This window comes from Halichoeres trimaculatus, unplaced genomic scaffold (genome assembly GCF_033239565.1).
Source record: "Halichoeres trimaculatus isolate MK-OKI-2021-1 unplaced genomic scaffold, fHalTri1.1 fHalTri1_scaffold_18, whole genome shotgun sequence".
Lineage (NCBI taxonomy): Eukaryota > Metazoa > Chordata > Actinopteri > Labriformes > Labridae > Halichoeres > Halichoeres trimaculatus.
The window spans coordinates 9,281,094-9,307,908 of NW_027437196.1; the positions used below are offsets into that span (position 1 = coordinate 9,281,094).

General features: G+C 39.0%; 1 protein-coding gene across 2 annotated transcripts in view; it reads left to right on the forward strand.

Moving 5' to 3' along the window:
• fam49bb (family with sequence similarity 49 member Bb) overlaps positions 1–5,322 on the forward strand; it is a 45,494-nt gene extending 40,172 nt beyond the window's left edge. For both annotated transcript variants that reach the window (XM_074694087.1, XM_074694088.1), the window contains exons 8-12: positions 3,304–3,420; positions 3,502–3,581; positions 3,671–3,797; positions 3,874–3,944; positions 4,574–5,322. In XM_074694087.1, coding sequence (XP_074550188.1) covers positions 3,304–3,420; positions 3,502–3,581; positions 3,671–3,797; positions 3,874–3,944; positions 4,574–4,637 — 459 coding nt within the window. In that variant the 3' untranslated portion in view covers positions 4,638–5,322. The remainder of the gene's footprint in view (positions 1–3,303; positions 3,421–3,501; positions 3,582–3,670; positions 3,798–3,873; positions 3,945–4,573) is intronic.
• The last annotated feature ends 21,493 nt before the right edge of the window (positions 5,323–26,815 follow it).

A 26,815-nucleotide genomic window follows, 5' to 3' on the forward strand; every position in this document is an offset into this window, starting at 1 on the left:
AAGTCTCAGAAAAATGAATTCTGGGACATTAATCAGCATGTTATGAGCTTACAAAATAACACATTTTGTATGAGACACTCTCATCTAATAAAGACTTTTGTACATTGATCCATGTCCCATCAGTTTACATGGAGGGGGCTGGGGATGGGGCATATATTATGGCTTCACTTTTTGAGGGCTGTAATGTCATCCATCATTTTATATAGCCTGTATGTGAACTCATGTTGCTAAAATCAAACCGTCTGATTTTAAATTAACACCACATGAAAACCCACAGGTCACTTAAGGTCAAAGCTGGACCAGTGTCAGTCTCATTCACTGAGTGCTGCTCGAGTGATGTTTCCTGCATTGATTTTTCAGATGGTATCTCTACAGATAGTGGGTTTCAAGGAGCTGTTCACTCCCCTTTATCAACAAGCTGCACTTCAAAAGATTTGCATCTTTGTTCAGATTCCTCAAGGGCATCTAAGAGACGCAAGAAGCAGAGAGATTTCATTGTTCCAGAAGGAAGAGAAACGGCTCATAGTTTGACCGTTTAACAGGGGGATTTTATCCTCCAAACCAGAACGAGCCATTAGACAAATGGGCCCAGACAAGTTGTCGTTAGGACCTGTCACCGCTGAAAGCTGCTCAGGCGGCCATCCTCCCTTGTAGCTACGTCTCGCAGCAAATTTAGTCACCGCTCCGACAACGAATCAGTCAGACATCTGAGATGAAACACATCCCCCCCTGCAGAAAACCAAACTCTTTGAGCTCACATGTCAAATTTTGTTTGAGCACGAGTTGGTCTAAATATTCGGGACGATAATCCACAGTTTGTCAGTGGTCTTTTAGAAACAAATAAATAATAATAAGAAAAAGTGTTTTCATTTCTTGGATATGCAGACGAATTTAGAACAGTCTGTTCAAGAGACACCTTGTTCTTTGTTCCCCACCAGGTGTTTTCACCGTCTGCCTCAGTCTGGAGCTATAAAGCAGCAGGAGGGGTTAGTCAGCTGGGAAACCAGGAGCGTTCAGTGTTGTCTTTAAGTCAGCAGTGACATTATTTAATATTTTCATGTGCAGAGTCTGTCTGAGCTGCATGACAATGATGGGTGTGATACAAGATTAAACTTTCAGTTTATCCAGATGTTTTCCTTTTAGATTTTTGCATCTTTTAGTGTGTTTCAATAAAATGAAACTAACAGGATTCTTCACATCATATTCAATCACACGTTTTTGATGTGCAAAATCTCCACCTGGCTTCAGATTGTAGTGGAAAGTCACCAAGTGCTCAAACCTGTACCATCATGACGGACATATGGAATCAAACCTCACCTGTCCCTTGGTTGTCCATTAGGGGGCGATATGGGGAAATATGTCAGGATTTTTTAAGGCAGGCTCAGGACCAGGATTTTAAGACTATCTTGATCCACAAACAACATTTTTAGCCCTAAATTTTTTTACTCTGCATTCTGCCCAAATTTTCTGCACTACTTTCTGTCTTTTATACCTTTAATCTAGTGTCCTCTAAAGTGTTTTTTTTTTTAAGGCTAGATGTTCATCAAGCAAATGTTCACATCAGGATAAATCCATTCAGTTAAAGGTCCCATATTATGCTCCTTTACTGCAGTTTAATATGGATCATTGATGTCTTCATGAAATGGTAGTAGCATGTTTTGGTCCAAAAAGCCAATAAATCAAGCACAGCAGCATTGTTTCCAGGCTCTCATAGCCCCTCTGTTCAGAACGCTCTGATTTAGTGGGCGTGGCCTTCATATGTAAATGAGTCACCGCTGACCACCCCGCTCTTCCGCGTCACTGAGAGTGGCGCCACGAGCTCTGAGTGCACAATGTTAAGAAAACAGCAAAGCTCGTTTACCGTAACATTACAAGCTAAAACAACAGGCTAAGTGCAGCTCAAGTTAGCATCCTGAAGCTAACACAGAGACAGGGGGGACACTGAGGAAAAACTCTTACATCTGCTCCACAGCACACAGCATTTAAAATACTCACATTTCCAGGGTCCGAGGTTTGTTGGCAGATGGTTTGTAATGCAGGACCAGTTTATTCGCTAGCCCTCTGTTGTACTGTCCAAAGTTGGAAAAGCAGTCGTGAAGTGACTAGCACACACATGCAAAGTTTTACTGAGTGTAGCTGGCACATTTCCTTGATAAATTAACTCTAGCCACTTAGTCTTGTCTTCTTCAGAGATGGGAAGCTTGTGCATGGAACTGTGTGGCTGTTTACAGCCAAAAACAGAGCAGTGATGGCTCTTCAACTTTGGCATTCTCCTCCTGGGAACCAATTAGGTCAGACTTGCTCCTGATTGGTCAAAAAAGGGAATCACTGACGTCAGCAAATCCCCAAATTTCAAACAGCTCGTTTTAGGTCAGGATTTTAAATTCAAGTACAGGTTTTGTAATTAAAAATCACATTTTGTGGGCTGGGAGGAAAGCCAAAGACCCTCAATTTTCACTAAAAGACTTAATAAAGGGATTTTTGCATAATATGGGACCTTTAAAGGTGCTATATAAATAAAGTGGTTTTATTATTATTATTATTATTATTATTATTATTAAAATGTAAATGTTCAAATTGATATCTTGGGGGCCTGGGCTGACTTTGGGCATGCCTGATTTTGTTCCTTGATGAGCGGTAAAAGTTCTTGGTTATTCTGAATGTAGAATAGAATAGAACAGACAAACAGTGAGCCGCACCTGAAAATTTCAAGCTAAGAGGATTAATTTGCCATCGCTCTGTGTTGAGTCAGCACCTTAATTGGGCCTCAAAAAGTCTGGAGCCGCTCCTGTTTCATACAGTTTTGTGCTTGTACACTAAAGGTCTGTTAGAGCCCTGTTAGAGACTCTGATCCAGCTCCAGTTTGAACACTAAAATCAATCAGGATCTCATCTCTCTCACCCTTTCCTTACACAAATCTGATCCTGATTCTAGTTCTGCCTGGACTTTTAAAAACCTCAGTGGACCTGAATGTTTTAGGACCTGTATTCTCAAAGAATGACTCTCCTACTCTCCACTAACATGTCGAGCTTTTTAATTTCAGCATTCATATAAAGACACAGTGCTCCGGGGAAATAATAAAGGAATCATAACATAAAAAACAGCCTCATAAAAGCTTCTCACAAAGCTGCTGTAAAGGTATATTGTCCACTGAATTAAGGATATATATTATATGAAGGATATTATATATCACTCCTGTACTCCAGGGTCTGGGCTCTGGATCAGGTCCAGACTTTAAACTAAAATTAATGTTAAAAAGAAAAGATTATAACAGAGAAATGTTGTTAATTTTGATGATTTCAGGCAGAAGGGGAGAATGAAGTCAACAACGAGCTGGCCAATCGGATATCTCTGTTCTACGCTGATGCCACGCCCATGCTGAAAACATTAAGTGATGGCACGACGAAGTTTGTATCAGAGGTGAGACTGAGTGAAGAAAAAGTTGAAGAATAGTTCAAAGAGACATGTGAAAACATCTTGTCACATGCTTTGTTTGAACAGAACAAGAACCTGCCCATCGAGAACACGACAGACTGTCTGAGCACGATGGCGAGCGTCTGTAAAGTCATGTTGGAGACACCGTGAGTGACTTTCTGCACTTTCAGACCTGCTTCACTTTTCCCCTCCTGACATTTCTGCATGTAATCGATGCGCTTCGTGTCCTTTTCAGGGAGTACCGCAGCCGATTCAGCAGCGAGGAGACGGTGTCGTTCTGCCTCCGGGTCATGGTGGGAGTCATCATCCTGTACGACTACGTCCATCCTGTAGGAGCCTTCGCCAAGTCGTCCAAAATCGATGTGAGCACAGTTTCCTCCCCCATCCAGCCTTTACAGCTTTCTATTTCAAGCTAACAGTTGCGTTTCTTGTCCCCAGATGAAAGGCTGCATCAAAGTCCTCAAAGATCAGCCTCCGAACAGCGTAGAAGGCCTTCTAAACGCTCTCAGGTAAGCTCGTGTCCACACCAAATTGTGTTCTTCCCCCTGCAGCACAGCATGTAATGTGATTAGAGCTGCAGTCTGGCAGCATGCACACGCTCATTGAAAAGGACCCGGCTGCTCAAGCTGTGAGCTGAGCATAGTCGAAGCCTGCTCATGAGTCTCGGTTTATTCCTCCGCTCAGAGTCCAGCAGGGTGGGGGGGTGGTCTGGGTCAGCTGCGCTCCGTTTCAGGTTGGGGTGTCAAAAGCATTTCAAGAAACACAGATCACATCCGACACCTCGGTCTACTCGCAGAGTCTTCCAAATTTCATCCGCACAGCTGCTCAGTTCTGACAGATACAGATGTGAGGTCACCACAGAAATAGCGCCGTGCGCAGTGGGGAGCCTGGGGCATGGGGAGGCCACTCGGTCACGTGAGGTCACTCACGCGGAAAAGTGTAAAATTTTTTGTTGGAGGTGCATCTGTGATCTAGCAGATGGTGACAAAATACTGTCTATGGATACAGAGGTGGAAAGTGAAGCATCTGCGAGGAGCTTGAGCCTGGAAAGAACATAAAACCTCCTCCTACCTGAGATGAACTCATCCTAGTTTTCTTCTTTATACTTAAGCATCTCAACACTTTTCTCTCACTTCAGGTACACAACTAAGCATCTGAATGATGAATCAACCAACAAGACTATCAAGAGCATGCTGCAGTAGACGGAGCTGCTGCTACACCTGCTGCCTCACACCCTGCTGCGAGGAGACGCCACTCTCCTGACTGATGTCGGTGCACAGAATGTTTTTTTTCTTTTCTTTTCTTTTTTTTATATTTTATAACAGAAATAGAGCTACTGCTCCGCCCTCTTTTATAATGCAAAATGCTACTGCCATTATGAACGTCTTTTTCCGTGCCAAAAAGATGTTGCTAAATGTAATGTTTTCGATAAAAGGCCATGACACGATGGCAGCTAATGAAAGCATCGTGGTGTTTTTAGACGTCTTGTTTTTCCCTGTGGAAGGGGCGGGAGTGCTTTGACTTGAAAAATTTAAAAGAGAGATATATAGAGAAGTATATATTATTTTTGTTTGATTCGTTATTTAATATTACATCTTCTGCATGATGAAAATGATGTCTTTTCCTTCTATTTAAAAAAAACCTAATGGTTCAGTTTAATTTGTCTGCTCTATTGTGCATTATTACATGTTTTGTTATTGAAATGGTACCTGTCAAAATGAGGTTTAAGAGTACTGTTTTTATATTTTTTATAGGTTTTAATTTGTGCATACGTCCTTTTTTTTCATAGTTGTGTTGTATTTTTGATTTGGAAACTTTAAACTGTGATGTGTTCATAATCAGATGAAAACTGGGAGTGTGTACTGTAAATGAACAGTATGTTGTGGTTGGAGAAATTAAAGGAGAACTCTTGTTTTCTACAACTCATCTCGTCTGGTTTGATGTCTGAGCTTATATTATTTTCTGGTTTGAGGAGCTTTGATGTAATGGTTTACTTTCATTTTTCATTGAAATCATAATCATATTAAGCTCTGCTATCGAAAAGTATCCCCCCAAAAATAATGCAAAATTTAGTCCAGATGAAAACATGATGCCATTAAAATTATCTAGCTGGTTGGTATTATATTACATCTTGATGTAGTTGTTGTTTTTTTTTGATTAAGCACTACATCACATTTGTTCATTAAATGCTTGCAGAGTGATTTCTATTCACAATTTACACAATTACACATTCCATAATCTGTTTTCATGCCAATAGCTGTTGCCCTGTTAGCTTAGCATCAAAAATCTAAAATAGAAGAGGCACAATAAGATTGTCCACCAAAACCTCCAAAACAAACAACTTATATTAAGTCTGTTAAACTTTGTGAAAAACCAACATGTAGCTCTGTAACTTATTTGTGAAATTTGGTCCAGTTGCTCAGAACCAAAAAGCAGTATGTTTGTTTTTCCAAACGTTGGTGTTTTTTTTCTTTAGTTTTTATGCTTTGCTAACCAGCTTCTGATTATGTCCTTTTCAGAGAGGCAACTTAAACAGACATTAACTGGATGAGATAGCTTAGTTTAAGTCTCAAAGAGTCAGACTTTAAAGGTGGAGTGATATTAGTGATTTAGATATAAGCAGGAGGGCAAGCAAAGTTAATTTTCTGGGCGTCAATTTTAAATAAGTTGAAAGTATGGTGCCAAATTTGCTGGATATCTTGTTAAAAGTAAGTAGCTCAAATGCTAAAACGTTTTATGACTGTTTTTAACTTTGAGAGTTTTTTTCTCTCTCCTTTAGATTAAGCAATGACTCAAATAGATTTAACAGACTTAAAGGGATAATCAACACTGACCTTAATTAGACAATGGCTAGCTTTAGCATCCAACTCTTCCCTTTGTGACACTGCTGTTAGCTTGGGGTTTGCTACAAGCTAAAAATAGCAATTTTGAAGTTTTAAGCTTTTAAAAAAGAAATATGATTTGAATATGAGCCTTTTCTTTTGTATCAATTAAAACAGTGGTATTAGCTTTCAGCAACATACAAGCTATTGGTATTGCTACTGAGTGTTTTCATGTGACGTAATCAACTCGAGCTTGACCATGTTGGAGGCATTGAGCTCGCAGGTATATAGGATCGTTGTCGCACAAAATGGTTAATCATTGCTGTGTTTTTTGCTGCGCTAATCGGTCAGACTAAAAAAAAAAATTCATGAGCTTTTCAACACCAAAAATTATCGCAGATCGGGGTGAAGGGTGTAAATAATTGTCTCAAGAACGGAGAACATTGTGGTAAGCTTAACTCCATCAGGATTTTCAAGGCAATAATTTGTTGTAAATCTCAACATTGGAGTCCGTTCACAGCATTTCCTGTAAGGTAGGTCGTGTTCTCTGCCCATAGCATGTTAAAATCACACTTTAGTGAAGGTAAATATATTATGATAGAGTATAACTTTGATTAAGAGGTAATTCATGACAATAAATAGTACATAAGTAAAACTCAGTGTCTTTTGGGGGCTTTTTTTAAAGTGAGCCTCTCCCAAAAGAAGATAATTTATTCCATGGACCTCCTCTTCCATGAAAATTGTAATAGCAACATCTTTGTTTTCATACCTTTGGGTAGGTGAAGCTAACGCTCGCTTATTAGGCGTAATTTTTCAAAATATCTCTCTTTTTTTGCTGGCTGAGTCCTTCACAAAGAGTTTTACTGTGCTCTGTGTGATTTTCCACATTTGTTGGTGATAAAACATCTCAAAAGCACATTTTGCCGCACACTTCTATCTCTGTCCATTCAATATTTACGTTCATGTACCTCCAGTGTAGCCACACATCCGGGTAACTATATTGGTATTGCAATACAGAGGAGAGCTAGCTGATGTTAGCTGTTGCCTGATTCAGGACAAAGGGGCAATAAATGTTGTTCAACCCACAAATAATGATTCATATTTTACTATGTTAGCTTGACACAAATAGCGCATTAGGAAAGTTTCATATCCATCGAAAGTTAGCCTAAAATGGAGCTAGCTTCAGCCATTGAAAAGTTAGCCTGGCTAATGGGCTACTAAAGACAGTTACTACTCCAACGGTAGTCTATTTATTCACTTGCTGTTTCATCTAAATGTCAATTTTCTTTTACAAAACATTTATTTGACTTAATGTATTAGCGTATTGTTCTAGCTTCCAGCTCCTCGGTGTGTTTTCAGAGCAACGTTCGCTCAGGGTTTTACACAGGCTGTATCAAACATGGACGTAGCCTCCGCGACATCACCCGTCTGTACCTGATAACGCTTCTTTTGAGCTTCTTTTCGAACAGTTACAGGGCGCCTGTCAGTCACGTGACCTGAGCTGTGTCTCTGATTGGACAATCAAACGATCCTAATAACGTCTAAACCGCACCATACAGTGTGTGCTGATAGCGAAATCAGCGTTTCAGACCCAAATTGTTTTTGAACAAGGTTGTAAATATGCATTTTAATGCCATTAAAGTCTGTTTTTATGGCTGTGTGTGTGTGTGTGTGTGTGTGTGTGTGTGTGTGTGTGTGTGTGTGTGTGTGTGTGTGTGTGTGTGTGTGTGACTTTGGTCTTTCTTCAGCCAGCCTCAAGCAAATTCTCGAGGAACAGCAACTTCTAGCACTTCCGCGTAGGTTTTATTTGATTAAATATGGAGATGAAGCTTTTTATTTGAGACATTTTATTTTTCATTTTGTGACAACTTTTCTAGATAAAAGCTCACAATAAAAACATAAATATGTGGTAACTTAAAAAAAAAGAGCATCCCTTTATTTATTTTTCTGTTACTTATTCTTTTTTTGTTGGAGTTGTGTGCCTGTGTGTGTCTCAGAAATGCTCTTAAATTCCGCCCTAACCTTTCTTTCTCCTTCTCCTCATTTTCTTCAGCGCTGTTGGAGAAGGGGGCTCGTCTTGGGCGGGCACTGCAGCAGTATCAGCAGAGCGTTGGAGAACTTCTCAGGGTCAAAGAGAGCGCGGCAGCAGAGTGAGGCTGGGTGTGTCCTCTGCAGCATCACTGCACTCACAGACGGGAGCCGGCAGAGAGGAAGGAAACAGAAGGGAGAAAATAAAGTGGTTTAATCTTGGGTGGGTTTGAGAGTCCTTCAGGGAGAGAGCGGTAAAAATGGGAAAGTGCTGCCCTGAAGCTTCGGCTGCAGTTTTTTTTAATGAGTGACTGCGGCTCAAGTGTAGTGCTGTAGAGCAAAAGCAGCTTGTCACCGTGATAACTTCTCGGTGGGTGTTGGTAACCTTGTTGTGATCTTTCTCTCTGTGACCCCCGGTACAGAGGCTCTCAGTCCCGCTGCAGTCAGCTGAGATGGAAACTGACTTACAGATGGATGAACTCAAGTTCCCCGTGGGCTGCCTCAGATCCATCAAGCCAGAAAACTGTCACGACTGTGCTTTTGGGAGAGGTGGAAAAGACTGGTTTCACTCACTTTATCAGCGTGATTATAAATCTTAACACTTCACTTCAGCACTGAACAGGAAATATTTACTGTGATGTTTTTGCCACTGCTCAACCTGAAGATTAAAACAGTAGGCCAGGCCTACATATTAAAAATTACACAGAGTTTCATCCACAGTGAAGCAAAGAGACACAATAAGGCTCTGTCTTTGCTGACTCTGTACACCTGACATTAGATTTAAAAAAAAAAAAAAGCTGATGCCTACCTTTCACCAGTAATTCCAGTTATTGTGACTAACTACAAACACATGACCAGTCTTTCTTTTTAAAAGTCATATGAACTTTTAAACTTTTAAACTGAACTGGGCAAAACGGCTTTTGCATTTTCTGTCCCGTCTGCCTGGAATGATGTGCAGAAGTCTTGACACATCTTGTAACTCTAGGGGAATTTAAAACAATGATCAAAGACAGAGAAATTAGCTCAATTGGTTCATGTGACTGTAACTGAAATTTGTTTTATTTCTTATTTGTGCTGCCGTCTTGGCCAGGTCACTCTTGAAAAAGAGGTTTTAAATCTCAATGAGTTTTCTTACCTGGTTAAATAAAGGATATTATTATTATTATTATTATTATTATTATTATTATTATTATTATATAGAAGCATCAGTATCCATTTTATTCTGTTTTGAAAAGATTAAAAAGTTCCTTTTGTTGAAATGTCATTAAATGTTCTTCAGACAATTGAAGAACTGGATTTCCTCAAGGCAAGACAAGGCAAGTTTGTTTAGGAGGCTATAACATTTCAGCAAGGCAATTCAAAGTGCTTTACAGACAGAACATATCAAAAGAAAACAATCAAAATGCAATTAAAAAATCATAAGATACAATAAAACAAAATATGATTGAAAAAAAAAGTTAAAACAGGTTTTAAAACAGATTTTAAGATAACAGTCGAAATTGTGCATTTTTTTTTTTCAAAGAAGAGTTATTAAAATGAATTAAGTCATGTCAAAAGTATGGGATTTGTAATGTCCCAATCACAGATAAAAAGGTCATTACAATTAAAAAACAAAGAGCAGTGGCTTCACACTTGATGTCCTGAAAAGAAGAGGGCTTTATTTTGTTTCTTATACCTGAGGAATGCCCAGTGGTGATATCTTTAAACCTCTTAGACTCAAGGATAAACTGAGAGGTTTTTGTCAACGAAAGGTCAGAGGTCTCTGACTTCCTGTTGGTCCCATTCTTATGTCCCTGCTTTGAAAGATCAAGATTTAACATCTCCTCTTTCATGAACTGCAAAAACTGAAATCTAACAAAGATTTTATGTCTTCATTTTAGTAAAAATTGTCTCATTCAACTTAAAATTGGCCACATTTACCCAACAAGTCCAGAAAATATGTCTTATTGCAAGTCAGTATACAACAACAATGACACCTGAATTACATTAATTTTTCAGAAATATCCAAAGAAGTAAATTTCACGATTGGGGTCACACCTCTGAGGAAGCCAGAGTTACATTTGTCTGTACCTTACTTTTAACAGTGAAACCTCGACTCACTGAAGACAAATAAATAGAAAATTTTAGGGGTAAAGAAAAGACCCTGGAAGTATCAGTGGTAATTTTGCACTATAACTGGATAAATCCATTTTTCTTAAGGGTTAAAACCACTGGCCTAATTTTTAACAGTGAAGCTAAACATTTTCAAAGATAGATAAATGAGCTCCACTTTGAAGGATCATGGTTTAACATCTCCTCTTTCATGAACTGCAAAAAGTAAAATCTAACAAAGATTTTATGTTTTTATTTTAGTAAAAATTGTCTGATTAGACTTAATACTAGCCTGACAAGTCCAAAAAATAAGTCTTACTCATAGACATTATTTGATAAAAAATTACGCCTGAATTACTTGTAAATAATATGCAAGCTGAGTAAGAAAAGTTTTCTTCTCGAAAGTTCTTGGAACAAGAGTAATATCTTATTACAATAAATATGACAAACATTTTTCCTTTGTCCAGTGGCTGATCTTTTTACTCCTTAAAAACAATTCAGGCATCGCTTTTAAGAAAATTTTCAGAAAAAAAAAGATAAGATATAGCACTTGTTTGGAGTAGTGTATGGGTCTTTGTTTCTTCTTTTAGGGTGTGAATTCTTCAAAGTGTTTCTTTATAAAAAAAAATCCATCCACCTAATCAAACAGAGAAAATATCAAAGTGATGAAATATCAGTTGAACTCTTCTCTCGCTAAAGAAAACTTCGCGAAAAGATGTTAAAAGATTGTTTAGGTGGAAATCTTAATCGTTTTTTGGCCAGATGGGGGAAAAAATGTAAAGTTTCAACAGGTGACTTCTTAAGATTTAGATTTGATGTTGAAAAGTATGATCAATGATGGAGAGTTGAAGATTATTTCTGTTCATAGAGTAAAGGATAAGTCCTTAAATTGTGTTGAACTTGGGGAAAAAAATACATTTGTTAATGTTGGCTGAACTGGACTCGATAGAAGTCATCAAATCAAGTTTTCATTGAGAGTGTTTTGTCACATTTTCATGCACGTTATGCCTTTAACAAAATAATTAGGAACGTTTTTCCTCTAAAACAAACATCTTTCCCATCTTGATGTGTATGATGCAGCCACGAAAGGGGTTACGTTGTGTTTTACCAAAAAGATAAGTGAAATTTTTCCATGTTGGTGAACTATACTTATCCTCTTACTGTGAAAGAGTACGAGGCCTTTTTCCCACGTTTTCTTACAGTTTATTATATAAAGTATTACTTCAGGGGCACAGTGAACTGGCACAACTGTCAGTTATTTCTGAGTAAAAAGTTTCTTCTTTGATTCCAGTGAAAACCCACCAGCCTGAGAACTGCACTGTCCATAAACCACAAGGCCCTAACACATTGCCCTTAACACATCTGTCTCTTGGGTGAAAACAATTTCACTTTTCTGAGAAAGACAACGGCTATCCTCTGAGACCAACCCCCTCCTCACAAACACACTGACACAGATGCAGAGCCCTCCCCAGAATCCCACTTCCTCCTGCACGTTACTTTAATCGTGGGGGGAGTCTTAGTTAATCAGTTGTGTCAAAACATTAACGGCTCATTGAGGATCATGTTTCATGCCAGCTAAACTGAACCCAGAGTGCTGTAATCTCTGTCCGTTGGCAGATAGGACTCTTGGCTTGGGCAAAACATCCGAGCTTTATCAGGAACTAAGACCAAATGGAAGTATTGCAACACATGAGTGAGAGGGTCCTCAACAAGTTCCTCTGAAATAATGTCAAAGAGAGTGAATGTTTTATTCAAACACTAAACCTGTTTGGATGTAGTCCAGCTAAAGATGTACAGTAGAGTTTAGATACATTGAGAAGAATATGTGTAAAAGTAGTTGTCAAAATCTTACTGCTCTCTATGGATTCTTTATAAAACAGAAACTTAAGATGTATTCTAAAAGATGATTCCATTCAAGATGGATTTTGCAACGTTTGCTTTTAACTTTTTGCAAATCTGCAACATGGTGTGTTTATTTTGCCCAACCACAGACCTGTAGTGGCAAGTAAATCGCAAAAAAGAGTACTCTTTTGGGGCTTCATATCAAAACAGCCACCGTGTAACTCAGTTTTTTAACAGTTAAACTGAGACTTGCCAAAGACAGATGAGTGGCTGCTACTCTGGGGTGTAAGTCAAAAGAAATATTTAAACATTATTTTTTCTGAAATATCCAGAGAAGCACATTTCACCATTGGGTTCATACCTCTGAGGAAGCCAGAGTAATGCCTATCTGTACCTTACTTTTAACAGCGAAACTTAGACTCACCAGAAACAAACAAATAGACAATTTGGGGGGTAAATGAAAAGACCCTAGAAATATCTGTGTTAATTTTGGACAATAAGTAGAGAAATATATTTCACTTTTGGGTTCAAATCACTGGCTTAAGCCAGAGTAAGACCTCTGTGTACCTCACTTTTTACAGTCAAACTAAGACTTTTCAGTGACAGATAAATGAGCTCCACTGGTGGGAACAAAAAAAAGAGAGAAAAGGATCATCTGCAACTGTTTTGACGCTCTATCTTAAGGTTAATTTCACTTGAAGGCTCATACAATGTAAGTAACCCCCAAAAAACCTATTCAGTAACTTACTTTTAACAATGAAACTGAGTATCAACAGAAACAAACTAGAAAATGATTGTATTGGGAATGTAGGAACTTGGAAAGTGACAGTGCTAATTCTGTTAAATTATCTGCTGAAGTTAATTTCACTCATGGATTCATAACATTGACTTTAGCCAGAGTAAGACCTTTTAACAGTGAAACTGCAACTCACAAAAGACAGATATATGGGTGCTATAATAGAATTATAACTAACATGTTTGTAGATATTTCTAGAGAGGTAGTTCTACTTTGAGGTACATATCAAAGTAGTAAATTTAAGTGAAGCCTCCATGTTATTATTTTTTTAAACTGTGAAACTGAGACCCACTACAATAAATTAAACAGACAATTCTTTGGGGAATTTAAGACCCAGGACACATTAGTGTTATTTTTACAAAAGTATCAGAAAAGTTGAATTTCAGTTGTGGGTTCATACCACATTAGTAAGCCAGAGTAAAGCCTTTCTGCACCTAACTTTTAACAGTGAAACTGAGACTCACATTAGACAGAAAAGCATCCCTATAAATGTAAAGAGCAACAATTTTGCAGTTCTATCTTGAAAGAGCAATTTCACTTTGAGGTTCATAGCACCAAAGGAAGCCAGAGTGAAGCCTCGCCATAACCTGTTTTAACAGTGAAACTAAGACCCACAAGTAACAAAATAATAGATGTGAATTTTTTGTGAATGCAAGACTGTGGAATTATTGACGCTTGTATTGCAGAAAATTCTGGATAGGTGGCTTTTATATTCATACTACAAAAGTAAGCAAGAGTACCTTACTTTAAACAGTGAAACCAAGACTTATCAAGGATGATCAAACGGGTGCCACTGGAAGGAATATAAAAATCAAGAAATATCAGCAACTTTTTTGCAGATCTATCAGGAGTGATTAATTTCACTTGTGAGTTCACACCACTTAGGTCTTTCTTACTTTTAACAGTGAAACTAAGACTTCTCAGAAAATAAATAAAAAAGAAAAAAAGAGCTTTTGAGGGTGATTCATGAACCAAGAAAAAACAACAATTTTTTGCTGACATATGTTGAGAGGTAAATTTCACTTTCATATTCCTCTTAACTCCACTGCCTCTTAAGCTGCCAACTGAACTGTACTTAGCTAAAGGTTGTGTAATGCGCTAGGCCCTAGCCTCACTCTTTTTTTATTTGAAGCACAGTTTTTTATTGTTGAATTTGTTTTGGGATTTTGTAAACATGTTAAATCTTCAACATTTCTGAATTTGCAGCTTGTCTTGTAACCAGAATCTGTTGTTTCATGTCTGTCGGCTACCACAGAATCAAATGAAAGCCATGTTTATGTTGTTGATCTCACCAAAACAATGTTGTCAGTCTTCTTAAGGAGACATGAGATGCTCACACCATGTGAATTGTCTCTCCTGATCACATTCATGCTTCACACTTTCAGAGGAAGCTTAATGACGGTGTAAGAGTGTGAGATAAACATTACTGGTTATAGTTTCCTTTTAGACAGCTGTATTTATGTTCAACATGTGTGACCTCGCTGACCTCTTTCTGCACGTCCCCACAGCAGCCATTCACACTCTGAAACTCTGAACAGAAACCCATCACTAAGCTGAGGTCTGTTTAAATTTAGATTAAAGAGGTCAGTAGCTTAAGATTGTCTTTCAGTAGTTATGCCTCTCATTTTACTTGAGGATCATTTTTTTAATACTTTTCCATCACACCTGCCTTCCTGCAGTTGGAGTTTTCACTGGAAAGCTCTGGATGACTAACACCAGGCTTGTACATCAATATGTTTGCCTGTGTGTACAAAACTGTCTTACCCACATTCACTTCCACAAGCAGATTTGATACACCCTGTCTATTGCAATTTCCTCAGACGGAGGTCCTGAAGGGAGTCGACCGTTTTCTGTCTTTCTCTAGGAACATAAATCATGGCTCTGAGTCCTGATGACTGTGCAACTGTGGTTTCAGTCTCCACATCCAGGTTTCTCTCCATCCATCCTGTCACTGAGTAATATCCGACTGAAGCAGTTCAAATGAGGGGCCTGGCCATGTGTGAAATCTGCTGGTGTGGTCTCACCACGCTGTTGTCATTCTGTGGTCGTCCAAATGTTGAAATACTTTTAGAGTTTTTTATTTTGGTAACAGGAAGTCTTGAGCCTGACAGTGTGGAAATGTTCAGACCTCTTTAACACTATTGAACCTGGAACCAAGAGTCTGTTAGCTTAAATTAGCTTAGCATGAAAGAAATGGAAGGAAATACTGACCTTATGTGAAACCAAAAGTTAAAAAACCCATAAAAAGTACAAAAATAAGTACCTCTACACAGCTTTAACAAGTTATATGTCATAACACAGGTGTCGGTACAGCAGGCAAAGGATTTATGTGGCGTTTCTGTACTGCCTCATTCAAACCTCATTCAAAAAACAAACTTTCATTCCCAAAATTTTAAACAAAACAAAACAAAAGGTAATATTTATGATGGAGTCTTACTGCTGTTTGAGACTTTTCTTTTTTGTTAAATGTTAGAAAGGTTAGCAGGCTAGCATTTCCCTGTAGACTATTTGGAAGTTGATGTAGCAATCCCAGTTTCACCTTGTAGTTTGTTGTTAACCATTTCAGCCTTTCCCTTTTTTTTTCAGCCCCTCTTCGTTAAAGTTTTAGGAAGAAGTAAATCAAAAAGAGAGGAAAAAACGTTGAGTCAGTTTTTAGAGCTAGCTCTATCTAACTCGCATGATTAGCTAGGTCTGTTTTACACTAACTGTGATGTAAATCAAAATGCTAGCTCAACAATTTGCTGAGTTGAGATTGAAGATAAAAGAAAACTCAGGTTTAACGTGTATTTTAGTAAATCTTAACGTCAATCAAGTGATTTTTGTGATCACTTCTTGCACTTTTTGAGTATTGTTGAATTCTACGTTGTCTGGCTCTTTGTATCTTTTCATCTCTTGCATCTTTAGGCTGTGTTTCTTTCTTCCTTTTTTTCTTTCTAAATAGAGTTTGATGTTAAATTAAGACTGAATGTCACAGTGTGGTCACCATCAGTTCTGGGCTTATGGCAAACACTTTTTTTTTTAAATAATAGCTTTCAGTTATCAAGAAATAACAGACCCATATAGATTAATTGACCAATCAGAACCAATCTTCAATACACAGCCTGGAATGCTTTAATGTTATGTTGTTGAAAGAGTTTTTGATTTGCTGTAGAGCAATTATTTTTGCTCCCATGACTTAAAGCTCCTGTGAAAAGTTACGAGCTGGTTATGATAGAAACTGACTTTAGTGAATTTTGCTTCTCGTTAAACTTTCAGGAGCAGAAGAGGGGGAAAAAATTGAAAAAAGTGACAAGACGTATTATTTCCTCTGACATATGTAACCACTGTCACAGGGTAGGTGTCAGAAAAACATTTGCAAAAGCCACCTTAAATTTGACGAGTTGATTCATAGTAAGTGATATGTTTGATTGTTGAAATGATAAATCAGGGGACAGGCTATCTTCTGGAGAGAATAAACAAAGAGGTTGGCGAAACAACTTTGTGCACAGGGGGCGCCAAAATCATCACAAACGAAACCGTTCTCACAGGAGCTTTAACGAACTTTGATTCTTTTTTTAAGCTACAGGAAAAAAAAAATCTTTATCTTGTCCCTTTTTTTTCTTTGGTTTTAGGGGTAGCATGAAACTGCCAGTTAAAGATTGTGTTAATGACTGACTTGGCTTGAGAATGAGGAAGCTGTATTACTTACATTGTTCAATTTTTTTTTGAATTTATGAATTAAAAATACTCAATTTTACACCATCACTTCATTCAGGATGAATCTTGAATTAAAACAAAACAAATATTTTTTTTTATCTATTGATCTTTAAAAAACTCAGAATCTGAGATTATAAGACACTTGACTCTGCCTTGTGTAAAAACAGCTCTGCTTTTGTCTCTGTAATGTTTCCCTCAAAAGGCTGGTGGACTGTTTTTATATTGAATTAGAAACCAGGCAGTGAATGTGTGTGTGTATCCATGTGTGTGTGTGTGCTGGGTGTGTCAACCGGCGCAGTGCTGCTGTGCTGACTTTAGCCAGAGCCGATAAGCACCAGCTGCTCCTGAGCGTTCACATTACTGTAATCAAGCCCTGCTGGCACTGGTTACTCTGTTCCTGTGCACCTTCAGCCTTCATGCTGCAGGATTATCTTACATTACTAGAAAGGGTGCTGTTAGAGATGTCAAGCTTAAATAAGACTTTTAGGTGTGCAGATTTTTGCACGTGGGGTTATTAATCACTGATGCACTTGTCTCTCACGTAGGCTCGGCTATCTCTGAGGCTGCAGAATTAGCTCTAAGTGTGCAGCTTAAATAAGACTTTTTGCATGTGGTGTTATCATCATTGCTGCACTTGTTTCCCCTTGCAGGCTTATTTTTGGAGTTTCCCAGCAGCACAAGGTCAAACTCTCAAACAGCATATTCTAACTGAAAGCATCTGAAGATTTAGCCTGAATTTGACCTCACACGTGCACAGCGTCCAGCATCCATTGCTGACTGATTCTCTCTGCAGGGTGTGCCACACGACACATGAATGGGCAACAGCATCTACAGCTGCTGCCACTCCTGCAATATCCAACTGTCTTTTGACAGAAAGATTGTGACAGAGAAACTTTGCATCCTGCGCCTTGAAGCTGGAAGTTTTACACTTCTTTAAAAGCTGCCTCCCTTTAACTGCTGAAATAATAATAATGCACTTGGCAGAAAACTTCCCAATGTCAAGCTCATTTTTAGGTATTCACACCCTCTGCGCAGCACCAACACTAAACACTTGATGTGTTGGTGAGCCTGCAGGTGGAGCAGTAGCATCAGCTTTGGCTCGCAGCCTCCGTCTGACAGTCGGCCTCTCCCTGACTGGAAGAGAGGAGCTGCTGACTGGAACACATTTGCCCCCGCTTGGCTCCCCCAGCTCTGCGCTCTGCAGAGAAAACACTTATTCAGCTCTTATGGGAGAACCCTGTCTGTCTCTGGGGGTGAGCAGGGCCCAGGATATCACCAGACTCCCACATCCCGTCCTCAACGCCCTCTGACACTCATTGAGAGATTTCTAACATGATGCACGTATTGATTTGCTCTCATCTCCATCACTGGCTTCCCTCCGCTGATGCTGAGTTTTCTGCCCACGTTTTGTGAATTTAATTGACATAATTTGAAGCTGACGTTAATCTCCCTTCCTTCTTATGTGTCAGAAACAGACATTTGCTCTCAGAGTTGAGCCTGCAGTGTATTGAGGAGGGGGATCAGTGTCAGGGTGTAAAGCAGCCTCGGGGTAATGATAACCGTCTGAGCGCGGCTGCTGCGTGGACGACCTTCTCCGCAGCCTGGCAACACCCTTACACCTTCACATGCCCCTGCAGAACCTCGCAGACCCCCCTCTTTCCTCCCTCTTCTTCCTCTCCTTCACAACACACACCAACCCCTCACCCTGCTCCTGCTCCTCTGCATGAATTATGCAGCAGGCCTCCTGGATCGTCGCTACCAACATGCCACGGCATGTTTTATTCACACCAAAGTCAGACAGATCCACCCTCGCCAGTGCCCGAATCCGTAAGCCGCCCGTCGGCCTTAGAGCCGTCAGCTTCCTGTGTCTGTCTCCTTGACCCTCAGGTCCCTGCAGAGAGAGTGACCCCTCCTCTTAATGGCTGCAGAGCTGAGTGTAAATATTAGCATTTAATTCTGGAAACACTGTCACACCCTGCTGAAAATAAATGCTCTCCATCTCGTCGTCTACTTTCCCATTGATTTAACCGCTGTCTTGATTTTGTTAGTTCATCTTCAAGGTGGAATCGTTGACACACAGAGATAAAAAAGTACCCCAGAGTTCTTATCCTTGATGTTACTGTGTTCATTTTACTTATTGTTGATGTGTAAAAATAAAACTTTCACCTTTTCTTATTGATCAGATATTTAATGGATCCTCCTAATTTTTTAAAAAAAAAATGAGATAGATAGTGAAGAATCCTGATCAGTAACCAAACTTTGACCTTATGGAAAACTGCTGCAGCCAAAGAAACTTTGGATCAATGCAGACAGCAAAGAGTTGAAGTAGCCCTTAAGACTCGATGAAAACAATTCTCTACCTCTTAGCCTTAAGATAATAATAATGATAATAAAATAAAAATAAAAATAAACAATAATAATGATAGATGTGTTTCATGAGCTGTAGGGACAAAAACTAAAATCTCCTCCCTTTTCTATTATCCCTCGCAGTAGTTGCTTAAGGATACACATCAACAAGTACCTGCTAAAGAATAACGTAATATGCTAAAAATTGATGTGAAAAAGCAAGACTAGAAACAGGCTCATGGCCCAATTGTTGAAAAACATGCACTAAAGTGCCCACTTTGGTGCTAAAATGCATGCCAAACTGCCCTCTTTGGAGCCAAACATGCACTTAAGTGCCATCTTGGTTAGCAAAACACTTCTACCTGCCCTGATGGCTGATTAAAATATGATGATAATGTCTCAAGTGCTCTCAAAACAAATAGAACTTAGCACCCTCTTCACTGGGCAGCTTGAGCTGTATGTGCCTTTTTTTCCTCTAAAATGCCTGTGCACGCTAGAGCAGGCCTATGTATAGTGACTTTTCAAACTGCTCCAGACTTTTTCTGGAGTTCGTAAACTCTGATGTGGAAAGCACGTGTTGATTCTAGTCTTCTCAACAAGCGGTGTGTGCTGCCGTGATTGCCTCCCTGGTCTACGCCACAGGCAGACGAGTCCTCCTGGCTTGTGCAGCAGTCTCTCCCAAAGCAAACAACGGCATAAAAAAGAATAATGCAAGTGTGCGTCTCTTTTGGGTCACTTTTGCAGGTTCCAGCCCAGATAAAGGAGAAGGGTCATGAGTAAAAAATATAACTCATATACAAAGTTACATTTTTTTCTCACTTTTTGTCTCTGCTATGATTTTATTCCTCTCTCCTGAGCATCAGCTATTATACCGTCTCCCTATTAAGATAATAATAAAATAAAATAATGATAAAAATTTCATAAGCTATAGTTTAACTACAAATTTAGCTACTTCTAGCTAGCTAGAAGTAGCTGTTCCTTGCTAGCCCACTTTTTTCTATAACCAAAAATAAATGAGCACAAGGCAATAATACCCCTCAAAATTTTAAGATTAAAGAAATGTTTTTGCTTTTTAGTAGGAGATGTATAAGTATGCCTAGTCAGCGTATGATTGGCCTGACATTTTTTCAATTTAGGTTGGAGTTATTTAAGTTTTGAGTTTGCTTAATGTAATTAAAGGACACTTAATGGCCAGGGTTCAAAAAGTTGTCAAAACTGGATTTTGGAAATGGGTTAAGTTTCTTTATATATATATATATATATATATATATATATATATATATATATATATATATATATATATATATATATATATATATATATATATATATATAAAAAACCAGCAAAGATGAGTGACGATTAAGGGGCAACATCCGGTTAGTAAAAATGAAGCCTATGCAGAAGCGCTAAAAGTTGCTGCTCATTGAGAATCTGCTTGAGGCTGGCAGCAGAAAGACCAGAAGTCACGCACACACCCAGCCATAAAAACAGACTTTTACAGCATTAAAAAACATATTTACAGCCTGGTTCAGAAAACGTGTGGGGTCTAAAATGCTGGTTTCACTACCAGCACACACTGTACGGTGATTGTTTTTCTAACTTGACAGTTTAGAAGTTATCAGAATCGTTCGATTGTCCAATCAGAGACACAGCTCAGCGGTCACGTGACTGACGAGCGCCCTGTAGCCACTTGAAATGAAACTCACAGCCGGCGTCTTAATGAATTTGGCTGCGCCCACGGATTGGCTTCATTTCAAGGACCAGGAACAGACAGGTGACGTCGCGGAGGCTATGTCCATGCTTTATACAGTCTTTGGTGACAATATGCAAATAGTCAATTATGTGAGTTAGGTGATGATGTCATTTTAGCTACTTTCCTAACTGAGGAGCTGGCAACACTAGATCCAGTGATCATACATTTATCTGGACTATCCCTACATAGACACTCTGACGCAGACATTTGTGGGCTTCAGGACAGCGTCAGCTCCAGTGATGAAGAGTCAACGCAGACGTATGAAGAGGTATTGTCTAAATAATTAAACAGATAGAGTCAGACAGACTTAGCAAACAGATTCTTCATATGTACATGACAGAAACACTGAATCCTCCATGAGCTGTTCCTGTTTTCCCTTCCCTGTAGGACCACCCTGCTCTCATGTTCTCTTTCACTTTTCTGTGCATCAGTTTACAGCAGCTCCATTTCAAACCACTCCAGAGAACACCAAACAATGAAGACCTGAGCCGAGTGTTTACCTGGACCGTTGTCCTGCATGTTGGACGTCCTGTTTTGTGTATCATTTGAACATGCATGCAGCCATGAGTAACCTCCACTGTTCCTGTTTTGAAAACAGCACGCTCCTCTTACTCCAACAGACGGTGTTGCCACATCAGAGTTTTTCACCCTTATCTGACAGCCTGATCACCCACGCTCATTATCTTATGGCACGGTCCGAGAGCGGCTGCTGGTCACGCGTTGCCGACCCTCCATGGCCACGTCAGGTGGGCTGACAAGACTTTGATGGACCATTTGTTACCCTACGGGACTCACAGCTCCTCACCTTTCTGAAGTACTTGATTCATTATTCATTTGCGCTCCCACCGAGGCGCAGGAAGGTCCCAGGTTCAGTCACTTGTTTCACTTTTCATCTTTGATCTGATGTTGTCCTGAAGACTCCAGTGTGTTGCACAATTTCAACAGCTTCAACAAGTAAAACCAACCACGTGCAGTCCTCAAATGATCATAAATGATGCTAAATTCACTTCTCTGTTTCCTTTTTCACCACAAACGCTATCTTGCATCGTTTAGTCTCTCTTTGGTATGCATCCCCCAAAAACGATCCTTCACCTCCAAGCGCTGCAACGTCCAGCATCCAGATGGTCAGACATGGCAGCCTCTTCATCCTTGGACACGCTCTTAAGAGCTAAGATTGGCTGTTACCGGGCAAATATATGACTGGTTTTGTCAATCATTCTTTTTATTTCAAATCCTTCAAAAATCTACTTTGATGTCATTTTTTTTCTAAATTTGTATTTGTAGTTTTGATGTGAAAGGTACTCTAATTTAGCGTCTGGCCCACAAACAGTTAAAGACTTCCATCCTAATTGTGCCCCTGAGGAAAAAAAAAAAAAAAAAGTGTTTTCATCCAGTTAATAAATCAAACCCAAAACAAAGTGTTGATGATTTATGTTTTCAGTGTCTTATAGTCTCAGATTACTGTCTTTACAATAAATTCAGATTCATTCACAACAATCCTCTAATTAACCTTGAAAAAAAGTCATGCACAGTCTCAAAGTCCCATTTATTTGTGGTATGTTATACTCAACTACAGTCAAACATATGGACAATGGTTTAATGTAAAGATGTCAGGTAAATAGCCACTGCTGTTAGCCATAAATTTAAGCTAACTGTCTATTAGCTTATCTCCTCTGAACATCCAGAGGAGGTGATTTAGTTTTCTTTTACAAAATCTTTAAAATAATCAAAAATGGCATTTTCTTTGCCAGTTCCAATGATTAATCTGTTTATTTTGCATGTCGGGCCAACAGGCTAACAACTAATAGCAGTAGCGTCAGCAACACAGCTAAAGGGCACAGAATAAGATTCATAAAATTTTTGTGCTGTGACAAAGAAAATAAGATTATAGGAAACTCTTGCAATCACATTGTTGTTTTGTGATGTTTGTTGGTAGCACTGAAAGGCTAAGGCTAATGTCATTTAGCTAATGCCTTCTTAACGTTTGAACTTTGAGATGTTGTCAAATAATGTCTTACTTGATAACATTTTCTTTATTTGTTTTATTTAAACTTACAGGGAAAGGGGTATTGTTGATAAATACCAACACTTACCAAAAGCTAAGAAACTACGCAAGCTAACTGAACAAATAAAGTCCTTATTCACCACAATTTGATTAAATAAATTGTAAGCGTGTTCAAGACTCATAAAACAGTTATGTAACACTTTACTTCACATCATTACACTAAGGTAATAAAGTTTTTTCTTATTTCTTTGAAATTAGCACAAAACTTCTTTTGAATAATGTCCAAATTTGTTGTCGCAAGTCACAAATGGAAGGCTACTAGTTTTTTTCCAGTTTCTTTGAAATTTACTCCAAATTGCAAGGTAAGAAGGTGACGATTGGCAAATAATTTGTTTGAAATTAAGTCACAACCCAACACAAAATGTTTTTAGAAGTATCCCAACGTTCTCAGGTATGAGCTAAGAAGTAATGACATGGACATGTCCTACCATCCATCGTTATTAGGAACGTAAGATCTATCTCCAATAAGGTGGAGGAGCTAGCCATGCTAACCCAGCAACCGAGGGAATACCAGAGGGCAGAGTAGCATCATGCTATTCACAAACATGGCTAACGGAGCTAACATCAGACACCAACACCACATTGGAAGAACTTCACCTGCTGAGAGCAGACAGGATCCAGGAGACAGAGACTGAACAGACTGCTGAAGAAGCTCAGTCCTGGACCCTGTGGAGGTGGAGGCTGGCTGAGCTGGAGAATGATGGACAAGCTGTCATCATCTGTTTTCTTATGGACTTTTTTGCACTTTCTATACACTTTCTTACTTTGTTTTCTTGATTGCTGCTGTGACTTCAATTTCGTTGTACTTGTTACAATGACAATACAGTTCTATTCTATTCTATTCTATTCTATTCTATTCTATTCTATTCTATTCTATTCTGCTATTTCCAGAGAAGCAGGTGATAAATAGCTGCTTAGTTCTTGAATACAGAAGTTAGGTTCATCGTTTCCTCTGATAACTACCTTTGAAATGTTGAGTGAATAATTCAATTTCCCATTAAGCAGTTGATAGTTAGCGATTTGTTATTTGATTTCACCAAGTTCTTTAGTACTGAGTTTGTTGATATGCATAATTGAGATCACGTGAAAATGATCAACCTTTATGATTAGGCCTATAATGTTTTACACGATACAACTGAAGGCTTCAGATGTGATATTCACCAAGAGTGGGGTTGTAAATTAGAATTACCTGATTGTGATAAATACTGTGAGTACAGGCGCACTGCAAAACAGAATCTGACCAGAAGTTATGTGCTAACTTTCACCAAATTCTCATGAAATTTCAGGAGTAATTTCACAGAAATGATAAAAATCTTTGTCTAACTATTACCTAAGTGCGATGAAATTTGTGGACCTCTAAAGTAAAGTGTTACAAACAAACAGAGAAGACTGCCAGCACAAACAATATTTTGACAGTACATGTCGGGAAGCTAACTGTTAGCTATCATGCTTAAAGAGGGGTACTGTGCTTTGCATTATTCTAAACATGGGTTTTAATTAACAATGCCAGATTTTCAAACTAGATGTTTGCCTTTTTTTTTTTTTTAATACTTATCTGTTGTAGTAATCTCTCTCAGACCTTCAGGGGGTTGGCCAATCAGAGGGAAGGGGGTTTTGGGGGCAGGGAACCTTAAAGAGACAGCACCTACAATGAAGCATTTCAGACAGGCAAAATAGATTTTTTTGAGCCGTACGTCTCATAAAGCTACTACAGGGAAATCAGAGGGACAATTAAAGCTTTAAAAGCACAATACCCCCTCTTTAACAGAAAGTCTGTATTTACTTGTCTTTTATGTTTATAGGAGGATTACATCGTTGAAAAGAGGAAAAATAACCTCTATTTGTCATTGACTTTACACACCACACATCACATAAATACCACATTTTAACACTCGTTTATGTCTAACATGCCTCAGTTTATGGATTGAGGATGCTGAAATGCCCTTTACACTCAACAAGAGGCCTCCTGGGAGTGTCAGGATCTGCTGCTGTCCTAGTTTAGTAAATACGACCTGAAAACAGATGTTGCTCCTCAGATACCTCAGATAGGAGGAAGGACAGTAGGCCCAGTGGAGCGATCCTGGCTGACAGAGGTCATGTTGTGTGCTGGGAGAGTAACTGAGCACATCATTGAACGCTCAACTTGACCCTCTGTGAGTTATTGTGAGGAGGTGGTCTGCTCTGGTGAGGGGCCCTACTCAGATCGCTTACATCTCACGCTACCTGTGGTGCTCCGGGGAAAGTCCTGAGGGGAAGACTCTGTGTTTGTAGGTGAAACATGAGGGTGTTAACATTGCTACCGAGGGAGAAAGCATTCTTCCTGTAGCTTGAGTAAATTCTGTGTTTCTCTCATGCTAAATTCATAAAACACTGAGCTGCTGTACCTCCAGCTTTTTCCCTTTTTACCCTGTTTGAAGTGTTCCCATCATTCACTCAAGGCTTACTTAACCAGCAGAGTGGAGATGAAAGCTTGAGCATTGGAGTACATCTAGGATCCTTTGATGCTCAACCATGAAGTATGTCTTAGAGCTTTTAGCATTCCTGACTCTGGAAATCAGGCAGGGAGATTTTTTTGTAGTGTGTGTGTGTGTGTGTGTGTGTGTGTGTGTGTGTGTGTGTGTGTGTGTGTGTGTGTGTGTGTGTGTGTGTGTGTGTGTGTGTGTGTGTGTCTGTGTGTGTGTGTGTCTGTGTGTGTCTGTGTGTGTGTGTGAACATGTGTGTGCTAGAGCAGGACGTCCTCACAATGAACAGTTTTCCTGAATTCAACATTTTCCTCTGAAGTTGAGCAAAGAGTGAGACATTTATAATCTATGACAACTAGGGATGGGTACCTTTGACATATGAAACCATTCGGTACCTGGTAATCGATACCAGAACTCAACGGTATCAATTTCCATTACTTTTTTGTGTTTATGTTTTAAAAAATAAAAATATGTTTAATATTAAAGAATTCTAAATTTAGCACATTTATTTTTTACTCTATAACCTTGCAATGCTGTGTTCATGTCCAGCATGTAAAATCACCTCTTCCACTCCCTCACAGTCACAAGGATGTGTTAAGGTACCTAAACATGGTACCTTTTGATTTTGTGTTAATAAATACCCAGTACTTTTGATAGAATTCAGTCAGTACCTATGAAAGTACCTAGTGTAGTACCCATCCCTATCCTCAACCACAACACACACTCTTCTTTATACAAAACAATCACATTAAAATGAGCAAAAATAGGAAATACAACATAAACAGTTAAAAGATCAACAAGACTTTAACAGCATTTGTTATGTTACTCACCCTGTAATGTTAGAAATTCGATTTTGAAGCAGAAATATTGTTGTTGTTTTTTTTTTATTTTATTTTTTTGAATTTTATTTTTTATTTTTTTGAATTTTTTTGGGATTTTTTTTTTTTTTTTTTTTGCTGAACACACATTTACATACACATTTAAAAACACATTTACAGGCATTTAAAGGGAATGGGAATTATTGTAATGTCTGTGACTGATCAAGTGTTTACACACTCAATGAAACACAGGCATTACAACAAACAAAGTTAAAGGAGAAACAATGGGGGAACATAGGGGGTTTCAAAGGGGGTTTCAAAGGGGGTTTCAAAGGGGGTTCAGAGGGGGTTCAGAGGGGGTTCAGAGGGGGTTCAGAGGGGGTTTAGAGGGGGTTTAGAGGGGCTGACTGGTCTTGTGTGATGAGGTCACTGGCCATCACTAGAGGTTCCTCTGTTTCTTCTAAAAAGGCCCAGGAACCTTTTCCTCAAGGATTTCTTTGGTCTTTTTTGGGCCAACTCCTCTATTTGACCATCAAGGACTGCGAGAGTGTCCATCACAGAGGTCGATGGTCTTACTTCTCCCTCTTCCTCCTCCCCCACAGGAGTCTGCTGAGTGTTGTTAATAGACTCTAGGAGAGTGGCCTCCTCCTGCTGCCACTGG